General features: G+C 39.8%; 1 protein-coding gene across 1 annotated transcript; it reads right to left on the bottom strand.

Annotated features, from left to right (window-relative positions):
* Nudt21 (nudix hydrolase 21) lies at nt 1-19,412 on the bottom strand. The gene is made up of 7 exons (XM_048355559.1): nt 19,145-19,412; nt 14,807-15,007; nt 13,992-14,055; nt 8,136-8,225; nt 2,703-2,778; nt 1,923-2,037; nt 1-309 (listed from the first exon to the last, which is right to left on the bottom strand). Exons 1-7 carry the CDS (start codon nt 19,258-19,260, stop codon nt 288-290), a joined length of 684 nt encoding a protein of 227 aa, XP_048211516.1. The 5' UTR covers nt 19,261-19,412; the 3' UTR covers nt 1-287.
* Nucleotides 19,413-19,559: the final 147 nt, after the last annotated feature.

Raw genomic sequence — 19,559 nt, 5'->3', positions numbered from 1 at the left:
TAAGATTTTTCAGAGTTTAATGAGAAATTAAAATAAAAAAAAAATACAAATAGATGTTCACGTTCTTTAATGTTGTACAAAAAGTATGAGTAGAACCAAAAGTTAACATTATCACATTTGTTTACACTATCTAGTTCTTCATATGAACTTTACTGTTCAAATAGAAAATAGGTGAAGATTTAGGGATGGAAAAGAGATAAAACCAGAACTTCTACCACATTTATTCTTCCACACTGTGTACAGCTGTGCTCACAGAGACGGCTTCAACTTCTCTTCTATGCAGGAAGTCAGTTGTATATGAAATTGAACCTGAATGTTTAAAAAAAAAACTTTATTAAAAACTAGTAACTAGTAATTTACAGACGTTCCACCTTTGATGACAAGGAAATTTTTCTGGATTGTTTCTCCATTCCTCTCCCCCCCTTAATATAGTTGGCATCTGCTCTATCAAGGCAGTTTTTCCCCACCAGAAAAAACAGTAGTGCTCAATATTTATACTAAAAAGAAAAAATGTTTGAGGGTATAAATTTGATTAACGACTCACAATAATTACCCACAAGGCAAGCTTACTTCTGTACCTCATAGGCAGTTGAGTTTTTTGTTTTTTGTTTTGTTTTGTTTTTTTGCCAATCCTGGGCCATGAACTCAGGGCCTGAGCACTGTCCCTGACTTCTTTTTTGCTCAAGGCCAGCACTCTGCCACTTGAGCCACAGCGCCACTTCTGGCCATTTTCTGTATATGTGGTGCTGTGGAATGGAACCCAGGGCCTCATGTATACGAGGCAAGCACTCTTGCCACTAGGCCATATTCCCAGCCCCGGCAGATACGCCATAATTCAATTTATAATATAGGAAGAGGCCCAAGTATAAAAACAAAAGAAGTTTGATTGGTAATAGGTTGGAAAGGCTGATTTTATACTCATCAAGCCTCAGAATACTAAAACCACTCCATGGGTTCTTTTTGCCTAACATTTATCAAGTACTGGCAGCCACTAAGCATTGTTCTAAGCATTTCTTTCTTTCTTCTTCTTTTTTTTTTTTCCCCCAGTCCTGGGGCTTGGACTCAAGTCCTGAGCCTTGTCCCTGTCTTCTTTTTGCTGCTCAAGTCTAGCACTCTACCTCTTGAGCCACAACACCACTTCGAGCTTTTTCTGTGTATGTGGTGCTAAGGAATCAAACCCAGGGCTTCATGCATGCTAGGCAAGCACTCTACTGCTAAGCCATATTCCCAGCCCTGTAACCATTTCTTATGTGCTACTTAATTATATCCCCCAAAAGAAAAAACTACCATCCATATTTACAGATGAATGAACAAATAAGCAAATTATCCAAGGTTACAAAGCCAGTAAGTCCTGTGAGTGAGATTCAAATCTAACCACTGACCAGACTCTAACCAATGTGTTATTCAGCAATTCTTTATCTGCGATTGGCTCTAAAGACCTCAAATAGTACAAGACAATTAAATAAAAAATGTTTCATAACTCTATCTGCCTAAAGTTTAAACTCCCATCTATAACTTAGGGCCTAATTCCATATGCCCCAATTTGGACCCAAGTTCCAAAAGAAAAAAGAATACAGCATAGAAAAATAATCAATTCTGCACATTTGCACATAGATAACTCTCCTCATACTTCTGTTGACTATTTTACCACCTGTGCTTTGAGCAGACTACAAACTCAACTGCAAAGGATATCAGATGTGGAAATAAGCAGCTGCGCAATATCAGAACACCATGCCACAATTTAAGAGTGCAGAGACACCATTAGCCACATTTTATCTTTATTCTGCACATAATGTAAGGAGTCTACCTACTGTCTTCGTGTCTTTAAACAAAAACTTAGAGAACATCCCTTCTCAAGTGGCTATGTATTTAAAAATTGACAGTTGCTATGGATTAATCACAAAATGTTCAACTTTCCATACCTGCTCAACAACTGAGGGAGACTAGAAATGATGGGGCCATATCCTGGTGCATTGTCATATAATTCAAACAGCGGTGCAGCTACCAACTTGTAATTTTTGGGAACTGCAAACAAGGCTAAAACAAACAAGACAGTACTCATTTTGTATAATTTTTCATACAATTAACAACTTTATATTTGAGAAAAATCATTAAGGAAAAATATTTCCCATTAATAAATTCTGAGTAGGTCACAGAGATTTGAAAAACTGATTCTCTCAATAGACAGATACATGCTACTAACAGGCAGACTACTTATATAACTACCGACTCTGGAAAACAGAACAGCCTTGGGTTTGTAACAAATTCTATTATAAAACTGTAAGACATAGGATACCTGTTAAAACACAGAACCGCTACAGAGATTTTATTTTTGTTAAGGATCAATCTCTTGGGATTTTTCACAAGAAAATCAATAGCCCCAGTTATTAAAAAATACTCTAACCTGTGCTGGGTATGGTGGAACACACCTGTAATCCCAGCATTCAGGAGGCTGAGGCAGCACTGCAAGTTTATGTCACCCTGGGCTACACATACAGAAAGACTCTTTCAAAACACCAAACAAACAAAACACTGTTTAGATGACAGTTAAGTTTACTGGCACAACCAAGAGGACTAGGTGTAAAACGTTTTTTAAAGCTTTACAATAAATTCCAAAAATTCAAAAAACTTGAAAGAATAACTAATACTGAAAACACTACAAAAGTTTTTAGATGGCTGTCTTCAATAACAAAATAACTTACCTTTCTCCTGAAGCTGAACTAGAAACAACTTCTTATGTTCCTTAGGCTTTGTAATATGTGCAGGAATATATGGATACTAAATTAAGAAATGAGAACGGTTTGTAGTTTTCAAAAGCCACAATGCTTTACACCTCCACACCTTTATTAACTTCTCCCATTTCAAACAATAAAACTCCGCTATGAACTTTCTGAAGCCAAGTTCTCCTATCCTGAACACAATTCTATATAACACATACCACATGGCTTCATTTCTTTACTTGTAAGTCCCAAATATAGTGTAACCTGCTAGAAATATACTACCCTTTCTCATTTGTCTTTACCAGGACCAAGAATCTAACAGTTTTGTTTAATTAATAAATAAATTTTAAAAAAAAGAATCTAACAGATGTACTAATAAGTAAATGTTTTCAGACATAAAAAGTAACAAGTAAATCAGTCAAACATTCAATGCAAATATGTAGTTACAGAATTTACGGCTTGGGAAATTTACATTATAATGAAGTTTGATTTTAATTAGTGTTTTTAACCAAGTTAGTGCTGCTGTTTTTAAATATCATCACAAAGTTAAACACTCTATAATCCTGATGTGAATGTGTTTACTATACTAAAAGTTTAAATACAGCCCTCCTGATGCACACACTTGAGGAACACCAGATGAGCTATCTTGGTGGACTTTTCCCAGCTGGATAGTCTAATTGCTTGCTAAAATGGAAAAACATTTTAGAAAATTTAAAGGGATAAAGAGAACTACAGATGGACACTGATATCCAAGAATGAATCATTTTTCTGGGTAGCAGTGGGTCATGCCTAGAATCCTAGATACTCAGGAAGCGGAGATAATGAGAATCTTGGTTTGAAGCCAGCCTAGGGAAAGTTCATGAGGCCCACTTGTTTCAAAGAAAAAATTGGGCATAGCAGCGCACTCCTATCATCCCAGCTATAACAGCAAGCATAAACAAGAGGCCCACCAGGGCAAAAAGTGAGATTCTAGGGCTAGGAATATGGCTTGCCCAGCATGTATGAAGCCCATAAACAGAAAAAGTCAGAAGTGGCTCAAGTGGTAGAATGCTAGCCTTGGGCAATAAGAAGCAGGTGTAGTTAAAGCAGGTGCCTTGCAAGCATGAAGCCCTGAGGCCAAACCCTAGTACCAAAATAAAGAGTAACTGAGGGCTGGAAATGTGACCTAGTGGTAGAGTGCTTGCCTAGCATGTATGAAGCCCTGGGTTCGCTTCCACAGTACCACATAAACAGAAAAAGCTGAAAGTGGTGCTGTGGCTCAAGTTGTAGGGTGCTAGCCTTGAGGAAAAAGAAGCCAGGGACAGTGATCAGGCCCTGAGCTCAGGCCCCAAGACTGGGAAAATGCTGGAAAATAGTATAAGGAGAGTGGGATAAAAGCATAGCTGACAAAAATAGGTAGTGCCATCATTCCCCTTTTACATAGGAATTGTTGCTAAAAGAGAAATGCCTCACTAAGCAGCGAAGCCAACATTCAACTGCACCTATTCAATACTTACCTCATCATAAAACCCTATGTTATTTCCCACTATAACTCTCATTGCATCCAACCAGTATTCAAGTTAGGATAATTACACACCAAAACTGCATAATGAATTGAGGCAACTGTCCAAGCAAGGTTTTGGGGGGTAGGGGGGAGATGGGACATGACTGGGGAGGGAAGATGGGAGAAAAATGAGGGAGTGGGTAACAAGTTCAACAAGAAATGTACTCACTACCTTACATATGTAACTGTAACCCCTCTGTACATCACCTTGACAATAAAAATTAAAAAAAAATAACAGTAAAGACAAAGGTGAGAATAACTTAAAACAGCACATGCTAAACACCTGTAGTTTATATCCAACAAACCAGGATCCAAATTAAAGTGAGACTGATGTGCTAACTTTCTTCTGAGGCTAAAAGATCCTGTTTTGTGTCTGTTTGTTTGTTGCCACTCTTCTCTAGGTCTGGTCTTAAGATCAAAGACCACTGATCTTTATATTAAAAGACTAATCTAGGAAGAATCTGACAACTAACTAAAACATTTATGCTTACTAAATAAACCTACACTTTTTGTTATCCTCAGACTCTATTAAGTAAGATGAATGAACAGGGACATTCAGAAAGCAACCACCAAAACCTTTAGGTTATTACCAAGCAGGGGCATGGGTAACTCCATATTCTATCCATCTACCATACAAGACAGAAGCATTTTGCTTGACCTGGAAAGAAGCTATCAAGTTATAAGGGGTTTTGATTTGTCAAAACAATTCAGGATCTAACTTTAAAATGTTCACTCACTAGCTCAAAGTAGGACAATTTAAGCCTCAGTATCAATCATTAAAATGAATGGAGAGTATTTAAATCCAGATGTATGTTGACACTTTGAAAGGTACTTAAACATGTTTCTGTGCCCATGTCTCAGCATCTCATTTTCTCTCAGATGTCAAGACAGCTATGCTTGACATGTAGGATCGTTCCCAGCTTGTTGCCACTATTCCACTGTCTGATTTTTAATCTCCATGCTTTTCCAAGTCTGCTCAGCTCAAGTTTAGAATCAACATGAAACTCCAAGGAAGCTGAAGCACCTCCAACCCATCTGAGCCCCTGGCCTTGTATCTTTTTTTTCTTTTTTCTTTTTTTTGCCAGTCCTGGAACTTGAACTCAGGGGCGGGGTACTGTCCCTGAGCTTCTTTTGCTCAAGGCTAGTGCTCTACCACTTGAGCCACAGTGCCATTTCCAGCTTTTTCTGTGTATGTGGTACTGAGGAATCGAACCTAGGGCTTCATGCATGTTAGGCAAGCACTCTGCCACTAAGCCACATTCCCAGCCCTGGCCTTTTATCTTGTGATGGACAGTTATGAGGTGCATTTCATATAGTTCCTGACTGTCCTTGACCAAATTAATCCTTGCTCACAACTGTTCACATCAGCTGGGTACATTTTTACCCCCCTTGACTTCTGCTGCTTCTGGTCTCCCTCTCCCTATGCCCTTCTGCTTCCTGAGATCACCTCCGAAACTAACCTCACCAAGTGCATGCCTTATTCTCTGGAGAATGCAGGCTAGTCTCTAGAGGATACTAAGGAACAAATGGCTTCTTCTGAAAACTGGCAAGCAAAGGGAAGAAGAATCTATCTATTCTTTCTTATATGAGACAAACCTCAGGACAAATAAGTAGCTGATGGAAGAAATTTCTCTTATTCAGGCACTAGTGGCTCATGCCTATTCAGGAGGCTGAGATCTGATGATGGAGGTTTGAAGCCAGCTCAGGCAGGAAAGTCCCTGAGACTCCTACCTCCAATTAACCACTAGAAAACTGTGGTAGAGTGCTAGCCTGGAGCAAAAAAAGCTCAGGGACAGGACCCAGGCCCCGAATGAATTCAAGTCCCACAACCACCAAAAAAAGTTTGTCTTTATAGAAGGAGTACAACCCTAATGACTTCCTAACTCCAGAAATTATCATCAATGGCCTAACATTACAAAAAAATTGAGATATTTATAAAATCTTAAGCCCAAGTACAAAACATCACCTATGGAACCAGCCTCCAAAATGACCCCCAAACATCTCGTCTCCATCTTTGTGGAATCTTCTCCCTGTCCCAGGGTGATGACATGCCATAGACAAGACTAGGTTATAACCATCAGTTACTTCCTGCTTGGGCACTCTGTGGCTGTCTCTCAGTCTCTTCAATTGCACACTCTGGGGAAAGTGGCTGCTTTAGTGAGTTACCCTTTGGACATGCCATAGACAAGACTAGGTTATAACCACCAGTTGCTTCCTGCTTGGGCACTCTGTGGCTGTCTCTCAGTCTCTTCAATTGCACATTCTGGGGAAAGTGGCTGCTTTAGTGAGTTACCCTTTGGAGATGTTCCCATGACAAGGAATTGAAGGTCCTTGGATCAACATCCAGGAAAAACTGAATCCAACAACTCAGAAGGATCTGTGACGTGCTCCAACACATGTGAGCCTGGGATCAGATCTTCCCCAGTTCAGGCTTATGATGACTGCAATCTCAACTGTAACTTCATGAGACCTGAGCCAAAACCCCCTGCAAAGTTTGTGTTCCTGAGAAACAGATAATATCCACTGTTTCAAGTTGGTGAATTTTGGGGTAGTATTTAGTATTCCTTATTGGAAATGCTTGGGACAAAAGTGTTTGCAGACTACCAGATGAACAGCCCTAATTCAAATCCTAAACCTTTTAGCATCACATCAACCAAAATAGCTTCATTGAGATTTTTGGATTAGAGGTGTCCAACTTTAATCTGTTACACTTCAATAACTATCATCCATCACAAACCTAACTTATCCTGGCTGTCCTCATTGATCCTGAATCCAATCTTTTGATCTATTAATTTACAAGATGTACAAGAGAAAAGGCTACAAGTTCAATGACAACAGGGAGTACATCCACAATAAAAATGCTGTGTATTAAATAACCTATTTTTATTAACAAATACATTACAAGGAAAAAGAAGTAGGTAATCAACATGTAGTGGTAAAGAAGATCTTAAGAGACTTCTCTAATTCAAACAAAAACAAAACAGAAATAATCAGGATATGTGAAAACAGTATAGTGACTAGATAACTCAAATTATGAAATTATTTAAAAATATTAGTAGCACTAAGATCTTTCTTTAAGAGATCATTGTCTCTTATGATTCTTATACTAAAATACTTACAACTGAAATGCTACCTACAATTTGCTTCAAAATAACCTAAGATGAGGACAGGGGAAATACGGCAGGAGAAAGCTGATGAAACTTTAAAAATAATAATAATAATAAAAGAAAGCTGATGAAGCATATTTAATTATGAGCTACTGCTACAAGTAGATTGACTTTTTTTTTTGCCAGTCCTCAGCCTTGAACTCAGAGCCTGAGCACTGTCCCTGGCTTCTTTTTTTTTTTGCCAGTCCTGGGCCTTGGACTCAGGGCCTGAGCACTGTCCCTGGCTTCTTTTTGCTCAAGGCTAGCACTCTGCCACTTGAGCCACAGCGCCGCTTCTGGCCGTTTTCTGTATATGTGGTGCTGGGGAATCGAACCTAGGGCCTCGTGTATCCGAGACAGGCACTCTTGCCGCTAGGCTATATCCCCAGCCCATGTCCCTGGCTTCTTTTTGCTCAAGGCTAGCACTCTACCACTTGAGCCACAGTGCCACTTCTGGCCGTTTTCTATATATGTGGTACTGAGGAATTGAACCCAGGGCTTCATGTATATGAGGTGAGCACTCTTGCCACTAGGCCATATTCCCAACCCAAATTGACTTCTTTCTATTTTTGTATTTGAGAAGTTTTCATAGAATGTTCAGCTTTGTTACTTTTTTAGTCTAAAGAGGAGAAAAAAGGAAATTTCAAGTTCATCTTTGGTTATTTCTTTAAATGTCTGGAATTTTCTGCTTCCCCAAATGCCTAGCAAATACAAGTGAACACAGACCTGAGGAGGTTCAAAATTTGGTCTCCACCAGTTACCAATGCAGTCATCAATGACCCAGTCTTGCAGAACTCCATCTTGACGACCTAGTATCTGTCAAAAGAAACAGGATAGCTAATAAATGTACTATACATACTCACTAATAACCATTTTGGGGAAGATTTTTCTTTTGGGGGGTAGGGGGGAGTTCTAGGGCTTGAACTCAAGGCCTAGTCCCTGAGTTTCTTTTTTTTTCTTTTTTTTCTTTTTTTGCCAGTCCTGCGCCTTGAACTCAGGGCCTGGCTTCTTTTTGTTCAAGGCTAGCACTCTGCCACTTGAGCCACAGCACCACTTCTGGCCGTTTTCTATATATGTGGTGCTGGGGAATTGAACCCAGGGCTTCATGTATAAGAGGCAAGCTTTCTTGCCACTAGGCCATATTCCCAGCCCCCCGAGCTTCTTTTGCTTAAGGCTAGCACTCTACCACTTGAGCCACAGCACCACTCCCAGCTTTTTCTGTGTATGTGGTACTGAGGAATCAAACCCAAGGCTTCATGCATGCTAGGCAAGCACTGTACCACTAAGCCATGTTCCCAGCCAAAGAGAATATTTCTGGCAAACATTCCTAAATGTACAGCCAGGTAATATGCTTTCCTTTCAGACTTCTCCATAATTTGGTCTTTATTATTCATGTTACTCCACTCAAAACACACATGACTAATTTAAAATTGACTACTATCACTATAACATCTAGAACAAATGTGCTCTGCCCTAATGCTACATGTAAAACCAAAGTGACAAGAAATCTATATTAGCCAGTAGTACACAGTAAGTTTTCTAGAATCAGCTGTAGTGTCTACAAATCATCTACCTGATGAAGTTAAAGACAAATGTTTAAAACTTCATTTTAATTGCTCTGCAGAACATAAAATTCATTTTTCATTGAGGTTATACTCTACACATTTTCACTAGTCAAAAATAACTCAGAAAAGTTCATAATAAGAAAGGAATTCCCGGGGGCTGGGAATATGGCCTAGTGGCAAGAGCGCTTGCCTTGTATACACGAAGCCCTGGGTTCGATTCCCCAGCACCACATATATAGAAAGTGGCCAGAAGTGGTGCTGTGGCTCAAGTGGCAGAGTGTTAGCCTTGAGCAAAAAGAAGCCAGGGACAGTGCTCAGGCCCTGAGTCCAAGGCCCAGGACTGGCAAAAAAAAAAAAAAAAAAAAAGAGAAAGAAAGGAATTCCCTGCCTTTTCACTTGTTCCAACTGGCTATAACACTCAATTATTCGTTGCTTTAACTCCATTTTGCCTCTACTGTTAAAAGCACTCTTACCATTTTCAAACAAACTATATTAATAGTTTTAAATTTACAGAAAATTTGTAAAGATGGTTCAGAAAGTTTCCATATGCCCTGCATCCAGTTTTCCCTGTTATTAACAATTACATCATTACTATAACTAATGAGCCAATACCAAAACATAATTAGCAATGAAGTTCAAACTTTATTCAGATATCCTTGTTTTTACCTAATACCCCTTTTCAGTCTGAAGACAGACTTCATTTGGTCACCATTTCTCAAATTCCCTGTGTTTGATGATCCTGCTAAGTTTTGAGAAGCACATCCTATTTTGTAGGGTGTTTCTCAATTAGACTGAGGCTATAGTTTTAGGAGGAAAACCACAGTGTTTTTAAAAGTACGATGATATGATCATGACTTATCATTAATGTTAACTTTGATCACCTGTCTGAAGAAGTGCCTGTCAGAGTTCTCCAATATAAAGTTAGTTTTGTAGAGACAAGACAGTATTGAGGTTTCAAAACTCAGGGTCTCCTGCTTGCTAGGCAAGCACTCTATCACTTGAGCATGCTGAACCCCTTTGGGCTTTAGTTTACTTTTTAGGTAAGGTCTTGCTTTTGCACCAGGGTCTCAGACTGATCATCCTACCTCCACCTCTCAAGTAGCTGGGGTTGCACCACCACACCCAGCCCTAAATACACATAAAAAAAAATTTTTTTAATTCTCCTATGACTGTTTCTTAACTACTTCCCATTTCTAAAAGTCTTTTAAAAAGACTAAAAAGATGCGATTTTAAAAAATCATTTTTAAAAATCATGCTTCCCATTCACTTTTCTTCCACAATCCTCTTTACCACTAATTAAGCCAGTAAATATTTAATGTAACTAAATATTATCAGTCATAGCAGAGTGATTAGTAAAATAAAATTGTAATTTCTTATTTGTACAGATCTGCTTTTCTTTTACTTCCTTTGCTACCACTACATTCATTCCCATATTGTCTAAAACAGCTAAAATTTCTTCTCAATTCCATTGGTTTCATTCTAAGGAACACTCCTGTTATGCTCCATTCTGCACTAGATATGCTCAGCCCTTCTTCACAGCTGGAGTCCTAAGGTCTCCATTGGCTTCTTTTCCTACAGTGTTAGATCCTCTCTAATGTCCTGAATCCTCTTGAAGACCCTCTATAATTTCCTGCGAAAAGATACAAAAGATTTTTTCTGGTGGTATTGGGGTTTGAACTCAAGATCTAGTACTTGCTAAGCAAGTACTAACCAAGTCACATCCAACCCAGTCTTATGCTCATTACCTTTGAGACAGAATCTCATTTCTGTCCAGGCATATGAAGGAATGCTCAAGGATCTTTTGGCTTCCAGGATTATTTCTGGGCAATGCCATTTCTGATTTTGATGGTTATGTTTAAACTATTTCACTGCCCAGTCACTTGTCCCATTATGGAAATTTTTCAGTATCTTCTGTTCATCATTATTAAAGTTTTGGTATAATAAGCCTTTGCTTGGGTTTGTAAACATTTACTCTAGAGTTCTAAGTTTTCATTCTCATAACGTGATCTGTGTTGGGGAAATTTGCTCAAATTATGCTAATTCTTCTTAATCCTCAGTTCTATTAATAGTTTCTACTGGGGGAACCCATGAATTAATCTTTCCTCCCCTACATGCCACATTTATATCCTTCATTCTACTCCATTAGAAGTAAACCGTGTTTTGTTTTGTTTTTTAAGATAGAAACCCAGGCCATTTCAAATTATAAATCCTCTGCTTCAGGCTAAGTTCTAAAGTTACAGATGTGACTTTAGTACTGATTTTTTTCTTTGGGTGGGGGGGGGGGTCTCAGTCCTCGAGCTTGAACTCAGGGCCTGCACTCTGTCCCTGGCTTCCTTTTGCTCTACCACTTGAGCCACAGCGCCACTTACAGCTTTTCCTGTGTATGTGGTACTGAGGAATCGAACCCAGGGCATGCATGCTGGGCAAGCACTCTACCGCTAAGCCAGGACATTTTTAAGGGCCTTTTGTTTCATAGGAGCAATTCATTTTCTTATGACATGAAGAATATTACCCCTATTTTTTGCTTTGTTTGAGTGATACTTAGAGCCTTAACTTAGAGCCTTCACAAGTGAAATACCACTGAAACCTCAACCATTTTTTTAGTTATTTTTCATATAGGATCTCCTGATCTTACCCTGGGTGCCAGACTCAGTCTGAGACACTCCTACATGTATGTTTTTCCATGCAGCTGAACTCACAGGTATGATTCACCAGTCTCAGCTTGTTTGCTGATATGGGATCTCCCCAACTTTTTTCCCAGGCTGGCCTTAATCTATGATCCTTCTGATCTCTGCCTCCTAAGTATCTGGGATTAGAAATGTGAGCCACCAAAATGTGCTTATATGAAGTCAGTTTTTTCAATTATTAAAATTTCCATTTCTTTGGATTCCCTTTACTTCATTTTATCTCTTTCTTACTAAGCTTACTCCAAAAAATAATAATAATAAAAAGGATGAGCAAGATGACAAATCAAAGGCTTTTTTTGTAGCCAGGTATTGTAGCTCATGCCTGTAATCCTAGCTACTCAAGAGGCTGAGATGAGATCTGAGGACCTCAATTCAAAGCCAGCCCAGGAAAGAAAGTCCATTAAGACTCTTATTGTCAATAAACCACTAGAACACCAAAAGTGGCTTTGTGGCTCAAAGTGGTAGAGTTCTAGCATTGAGCAAAAGAGCTGGGGGTCAGTGGTCAGGCTGAGTTCAAGCCCCATGGCAAAGAAAGGAGAGAGAGAGGAAGAAGAGAGAAAAGAAAAAACTAGAGAAAAGAGGAAGTCATAAGATGTTGTTGGTCTTTGTTTCCTCCTCTGATAGGTAATGAGATTGAACCCTTAGAGAAGAATGCTCAGATTGGGGATTTAGCTCAATGGTAGGGCACTTTTTTAGCATATACCAATCCATCACCTGGAATTTTTCTTGGATTAGTCACTCTCCAAAAAAACACATCTAGGGCTGGGAATGTGGATTAGCAGTAAAGTGCTTGCCTATATGAATTAATGTCTTTTTTAAGATACTCTGGTTTTAGTAGGGTTTTCAGAAATAGAGGTAAACAAGTAGGTTCTATTATGTGTAAAATGAAGCACAGTACAGCACCCTTAGGAACTATAATGTACTTATAAAAAAAGAACACTAGAAGCCAGTATGGTGGTGCATGCCTGTAATTCTAACATTCAGGAGGCAGAGGCAGGAGAATCTCAAGTTTGAGGCCATCCTGGGCTACATAAGGGAGACTCTGATGCCAAAAAACAAACTAATGCCTTAAACCTCTAGGTCAATAATAGAATTACAAATGATTCATTTTCGTTTTGTTTCTCCTTTATTTTTCTGTGTACTAAGGTCTTCAGACAGTATATTAGTTTTTTAAATTAGGGAGGCAGAATGACTACATGATAAAAAAGAAAAATGTTTGATAGTGAAAAAAAATCTACAATCTCAAAACTTACAATTCTAGGGGATATGGCCTAGTGGCAAGAGTGCTTGCCCCCTATACATGAGGCCCTGGGTTCAATTCCCCAGCACCACATATATAGAAAATGGCCAGAAGTGGCGCTGTGGCTCAAGTGGCAGAGTGCTAGCCTTGAGCAAAAAGAAACCAGGGACAGTGCTTAGGCCCTGAGTTCAAGGCCCAGGACTGGCAAAAAAAAACAAAAAACTTACAATTCTATGCATTCGGCTCCAACTCTTCAGAAACAGACATCAGAAATCTTAAAAGTAGTATAACTTAGGCAAAATAAAAAAGATATATGCAAAAGCAGGCATATTAAGACACAGTTCTCTTACCCAAAATTCTACTTTGGAGCAAAACCACTTGCATTTACACCTCCAGTTCTCCTACACATTGGCTCTATAACATCAAGTAAGTTGTTTAAAAACTCTGTTCCCTAGTTTCCCTATGTGCAAAACAGGATTAATAATAATACCTACTTCTTAGAGCTGTTATGATGATTAAAGGAAGTATTGTGGGCAAGCATGATGATCTGTAATTTCAGCACTTGGGAGGCAGAGATTAGGCCAGCATGGGCAAAAAGTTAGCAAGAATCCCATCTCAACTAGACACAGTGATATATACCTATAATCTGAGCTATGGAAGGATAGGTAGAAGGCTTACAGTTTAAGGCCAGCCCAAGAAAAATCATTAAGGCCCTACCTGAAAAATAAATAAAGTGAAAAAGGACTGGAGATATGATTCAAGTTTTAGAGTACATGCCTAGCAAGCCCAAGGCACTGTTCAAACCTTAATCACAAGAAAAAAAAAGTTACTGCATGTAATGCACTTAAAACAGCATCTAGCAAAGTAATTAATAAAGTTGTTCATTTGTCACTGTTATTACAATACACTGTCTTCAAAATGTCAAGAAAAATTATATGAGTTCAACTTAAAGAAGATAAACATGCTAACACGAGCTTTTTCTGTATTAAAAACTAAATATCTTTTTCATTAGCCATAATAAAACCTCATTACAAACTGGTAGTATTCAGATAGGCAATAAAACTGTCAAGGGGATTAAATAGGAAAATACCTCTGTCATTAGGCGTTTTAGTCCTTCAACCTCATCTTCTCCTGGGTTAAGTTCGCCACCAGGTCTGTACAAAGTAGGAATTTCAATGTTCAACTTAATACAATTTGAGGATTACAGAAAAAGTACAGTAATAGTTTTCTATCAATGAAGTGAATAAGACATCTCAATGTCACATAAGCCAACTAAAACAAATGTCAAAGGCAGAGCAAAGAGGATGCTGGAACACTCATGCTAATCTACCAGACAACATACAGCCCCAGCTTTACACAGAAAAATACATTAACAGCGTAAGTATAATCACTGGTCAAAAACCACTTCACTCTCCTCTATGGATACTATGGGGTTTAGAAAGGATGAGCAATAGAAACATTTTTTAGGTCTCAGGAATAAGACAGTTTTCAAGAATGCCTTTAAGTTTTTGAGATTGCTAGCATACTTTGATCAAGTAACTGGGACTGGGTATATATTTAGACTTGTGAGCTCAAATGATAAAATTAAACTGTTTTTAAGAGGAACAGTAACATCAAATTACTGTTGGTAATGCGACACTGACATCTAGAAACTGAGCTTAGTCTGATCTGTTTCATGGGGTTTCAACCAAGCTCAATCACTATCATCAAAATAGAGAAACATGCAGATTTCTAGTCAGGAAAATAAATGCACACTGCACTAGAGAAAATCGTGATTTTTCCCTCTAAAGATTCTATTAACAAAGGTTTACTGAAATTAATAACGACTAAAATTGTATTTGAAAGTTGCATGCAACAGCCATCCCACTAAACACTGTCTTGACATTATTTTCCAACAACACTTACAATTTGAAGAAAGTTGTTCCCAGCTGCAGCAGTAACACATGGGGCAGCCGGTGCTCATGTACAATCAGAACCCCTTCTACAGTCCTCCTCATTCCAATTTTATCAAATTCCTCCCGCATGCGCTGAAATCTGGCTGCAACAGAGCTGTCCTTCTCATAGAGGGGCTCTTTTGTACCAAAAGTGTAATTAGTAAGAGGGTACCTGAATCCAAAGACAAACATGTGCCGTGAGAATTGATGTCCATGCTTACCACATCAAATTACCTGTCACACATAAAAAAAAATCATGGTCAAAAGCTTTACCTTTTGCCTGGTGCCAGTGGCTCACACCTGTAATCCCAGCTACTCAAGAAGCTGAGACCCAGGTTCACAGTTTGAAGCCAATGCAGGCAGAAAAGTCCCCAAGACTTTTATTTCCAATTAATCACTGAAAACTGAAGTGGAGCTGTGGCTTAAAGGATAGAGTGCTAGCCTTGAGCAAAAGGAGCTCAGGGGCAGTGCCCAAGCCCTGAGTTTAAGCCCCATGACTAGGGGAAAAATAAAAACCTACAAATACAGTTTCTACTGTTTTCTAAGCAATCTTACCCATAAGTCCTTAAGAATAGTTTAAAAGTCACACATTTATATTTGATTACATATAATTTATGCATGAGTTTTTCACTAAGAATATTTGGGTAATACATGGCTTTGGAGCAAGCTATCTACTCTATCAAAACCCCCTGACAAGCCAGGTGCTAGTGTCTCACACCTGAAATCCTAACTACTCAGGAGGCTGAGATCTGAGGATTGATATTCAAAGCCAGCTGGGGCAGGAAAGTCTGTGAGACTCTCATCTCCAATGACCAGCAAAAAAAAAAGAAGTGGAGCTATGGCCCAAGTGGTAAAGCACTAGTCTTGGGGAAAAAACAAACAAACAAAAAAACCTCAGAGATAGCACCCAGACCCATAGTTAAAGCGTTGGAGCTAACAAGTGGGTAACACACACACACACACACACACACACACACACACACACACACCTTGACATTAACAGTCAACTACATACTTAATCTACTTAGCTGTTCTTGAAAAGGGAAATCAAAGTTGCTGAAGAAAAAATACAAAAAATATATTTCAGCCAGGCACCAGCGGTTCATACCTGTAATCAAAGTCAGCCTGGGCAGACAAAAGTGAAAGATTCTTATATCCAATTATACAGCACAACGCTGGAAATGGAGGAGCACCTCAAATAGTAGAGCACCAGCCATGAGTGAAAAGCCGAAGCAAAAGTGAGGCCCTTTATTCAAGCCCCAAGTTTTCACACACACGCACACACACACACGCACACACACACACGCACACGCACAATTTCAGAAGCTAAACTCTAAGCATAAACAAGTACCTCTAAAACAATGAAAATACACCATTTCCAGGACACTTTAGATATTTCCTAGTAGATTCAACACTGAAACAAACACCATCATCATTAGCACACAGCACCTGATGCCAACCAATTTTTTAAATGATTTATACTAACATTTAGTTCTTACCACCTGAATTAGAAAAGATTAAGGAACCAGGCGCTGGCAGCTCACACTTATAATCCTAGCTACTCAGGAGGCTGAGATCTGAGAATACTAACAGTTAACAGTTCAAAACCAACTTGGAAAGGAAGGCCTACTTTTATTTCCAGTTAACCATCAAAATAGCTGCAAGCGGAGCTGTGACTCAAGTGGTAGAGCAGCAGACTTGAGCACAAAAGTTAAGGGACAGTGCCTTAACCCTAAATTCCAGCCCCAAGACCAGCAACAAAAGAAAAAGAAAAAAAAAAGATTAAGGATAGCAGCAATATATTTCCATTACAAGGGCCAACTCCCATATCAGTAAGATACCAAGATGAAATGTTATAATTTTCAGCTGTGCTAGTCTAGATATAAATATTGCTCTTATACTAAGAGCACCATAAATCGGGAGTCTATATCTTTCTTCCCCACCACAGTATTTCTAGCATTATGCATGCACACTATCTGAGACAATGGCACTCATGCAACATTTCTTAAATTAAAATATATCAAGAGTGGGCTTGGGGCTAGGGATATGGCCTAGTGGCAAGAGTGCTTGCCTCGTATATGTGAGGCCCTGGGTTCAATTCCCCAGCACCACATATACAGAAAATGGCCAGAAGTGGCGCTGTGGCTCAAGTGGCAGAGTGCTAGCCTTGAGCAAAAAGAAGCCAGGGACAGTGCTCAGGCCCTGAGTCCAAGCCCCAGGACTGGCCAAAAAAAAAGAGTGGGTTTGTAGTCAATGTAATAGATAATTACCCACTCAGATGAACTGAACTTCACAACATGACTGTTTCTGAATATCGTATTTATATACAAGAAGAAAAGTACTGTCGACCCATAACCAATGGAACAAAGATTAAGACACAGTTGAACAAACAACTCTTGCCAATTCCATACAATGACCTAATGCAAACTGATCTGCAATCGAAGAAAAATTCTGAGCCACTGTGGGTCCAATTTTAGTTATCAATGCAAGGGATACAGAAGGTAGGCTTTTGCATTTTTCAATTTTAATTATTTAATTTTAATTTTACAAGGCTGGGAATGAAATTTACAGGGCTCTGTGCAGGAATGGCAAGTGCTCTCTTCCAGTGAATCACACTCATAATCCTCCTAGAATTATTTTATAAGTACATTCTAACTTCACAGGAAGCTTCTGAGGATTTTTTTCAGTGATAGAAACTTAAAAGTGCTACTACCTGTGTTAACAAAGGTTATAATTTAAATGCACACAATTCTAGAGTGTACACAGCTCACATTATCTAAATTTCCAAGCCAGCACCTGTTTTGCTAAAAACAACAATAGTATCTCTCCAATTTCAAGTCACTTCTGGTGTTTTGGGAAGACATGAGGAAGATCATTTATTTGAACAGAAAAACACCTAGGGTCTAACCATAATACATCTAGAGTCTTACCATAATACCACCGGCCATTTTCCTCCTTTATTTTTGTCCATTCTGGGGCTTGAACTCAGGGCCTGAGCACTGTTATTGGCTTCTTTTTGCTAAATGCTAGCAGTCTACCTCTTGAGCCACAGCCTCACTTCCCACTTGCGGCCTTTTCTGAGGAATCAAACCCAGGGCTTCATGCAAGCTAGGCAAGTACTCTACCGCTAAGCCACATTCCCAGCTCCTTTTAAGACAGCACCATGCTACCTTGAAAATTTCACTCAAGAGGGCTGGGAATATAGCTTAGTGGTAAAGTGCTCGCCTCCTATAGGTGAAGCCCTGGGTTCGATTCCTCAGCACCACATAAACAGAAAGAAAGCTGGAAGTGGCACCATGGTTCAAATGGTAGAGTGCTAGCCTTGAGCAAAAAGAAGAGCCAAGGACAGTGCTCAGGCCCTGAGTTCAAGCCCTAGGACCGGCGAAACAAAACAAAACAAAAAATTTCACTCAGAAACGTCCAGAAACCACAATGACAATTTGTTGAGCAAAACATACAACAGAAAGCAATTACTTGCTACAGCAAGATTACTTTTTTTTTTTTAAGATTACTTTTGAGACTGCAATCGTTTACTTAAAAGAAGGGCATGTTGAAAAATCAAATAGCTCACAAAGAAGTTCCCATAAGGCAAGGTTCTGGTGCGTTTCCTCCCACACTCTACAAAAGTCAACAAGCATCCATACTCTAAAGGGGGTGGAGGGTGGGGGTGGAGAGGGAAGGCCTACTGGGTGGGTGCCTGGGATACACTACTGAGGTAGACCAGAGATCTGAATATCTGAGTGTGGTGTATTCATTAGGTGAAATACTATACAACACTAAAAAGGAAAAGAAGAACTTAAGGGGATGTCTAAAGTTTATTGTAAAAAAAAAAATGATTATACCATTTATTTCAAATAAAAACGCACCAAAACAATACTATGTAAGTGTTGGGAAATATATTATATTATATATGTGTGTGTGTACACACACACTTCTGAAGGATACAAACCACATTCTGCAGTTGGCTACTTCTTGGAGGGGTGGCGAAAAGAATGAGAGTTCAAAGAAAACTTCGGTTTTACCCATAATAACTAAAATAAATAGGGAAAAATGGAAAATAAGTCTTTTCAGGAGAAGAAAAAGCAAGGAAAGCTCACTAAAGTGGGGAGCTCGGGCCTCGGGAAGGGAGGATGAAAAGAGGCCTGGGGGAAGCGAAGAAAGCACAAGTCCCGGGGTGGGCGTAGGAGCGGCGGGGAGGTGCGGGACCCGCCGGCTGGGTAGTCGGGGTGGCTCCGGACGGGGGTCCCCGCATTTGGGCGCGCTCTGGAGGGGACGGAGAGACGCCCCCAAAGGCGGCGCCGGTACTCACAGGTTGATGGTGCGCTCCAGGGTGAGGGGCTTGGTTTGCTGGATGTACTTGTTACCGAACTGATTGACTCCCCGGGGCCAGCCCGTCTGCGAACGATTGGGCGGTACCACAGACATGCTGACGAACTCCGGCACTGCAGGCGAGCACAAAGCAGCGGGTAGAGGAAGACTTTCCCCCCCGTGCAGGCAGCGGTTATCTGCGTCCCGCTCAGCAGCAGCCACCCGCCATTAACGCGAGAAAGCGAGAAGAGGCGTCTGCACGCCGGAAGTGGAATCCGGACCCTCTGGCGGCAGGAAGTAGAGGGGCGGGAACATAGCTCTATTAGACCAATCGCTGACGTGGAGGCCTCAGGATCTGGGATTTTCATTGGTGGATCAGGTATGGGTTCCGCCTCCTCGTGCCCATTGGATGGCGC

Source organism: Perognathus longimembris, chromosome 10 (genome assembly GCF_023159225.1).
Source record: "Perognathus longimembris pacificus isolate PPM17 chromosome 10, ASM2315922v1, whole genome shotgun sequence".
In the NCBI taxonomy this organism is placed as follows: domain Eukaryota; kingdom Metazoa; phylum Chordata; class Mammalia; order Rodentia; family Heteromyidae; genus Perognathus; species Perognathus longimembris.
The sequence above is the reverse complement of the archived record's forward strand: the minus strand, read 5'-3'. Positions and strand labels throughout refer to the sequence as shown.

What these genes read in the sequence shown, in the direction of transcription:
- Nudt21 (XM_048355559.1), bottom strand. Translation starts at nt 19,260, where the DNA reads ATGTCTGTGGTACCGCCCAATCGTTCGCAGACGGGCTGGCCCCGGGGA. An exon ending in GGAACAACTTTCTTCAAATT is followed by an intron (nt 14,056 to 14,806) that starts GTAAGTGTTGTT and finishes TACTTTGTACAG; the next exon opens with ACCTGGTGGCGAACTTAACC. An exon ending in TAAAACGCCTAATGACAGAG is followed by an intron (nt 8,226 to 13,991) that starts GTATTTTCCTAT and finishes TTCTTTTGACAG; the next exon opens with ATACTAGGTCGTCAAGATGG.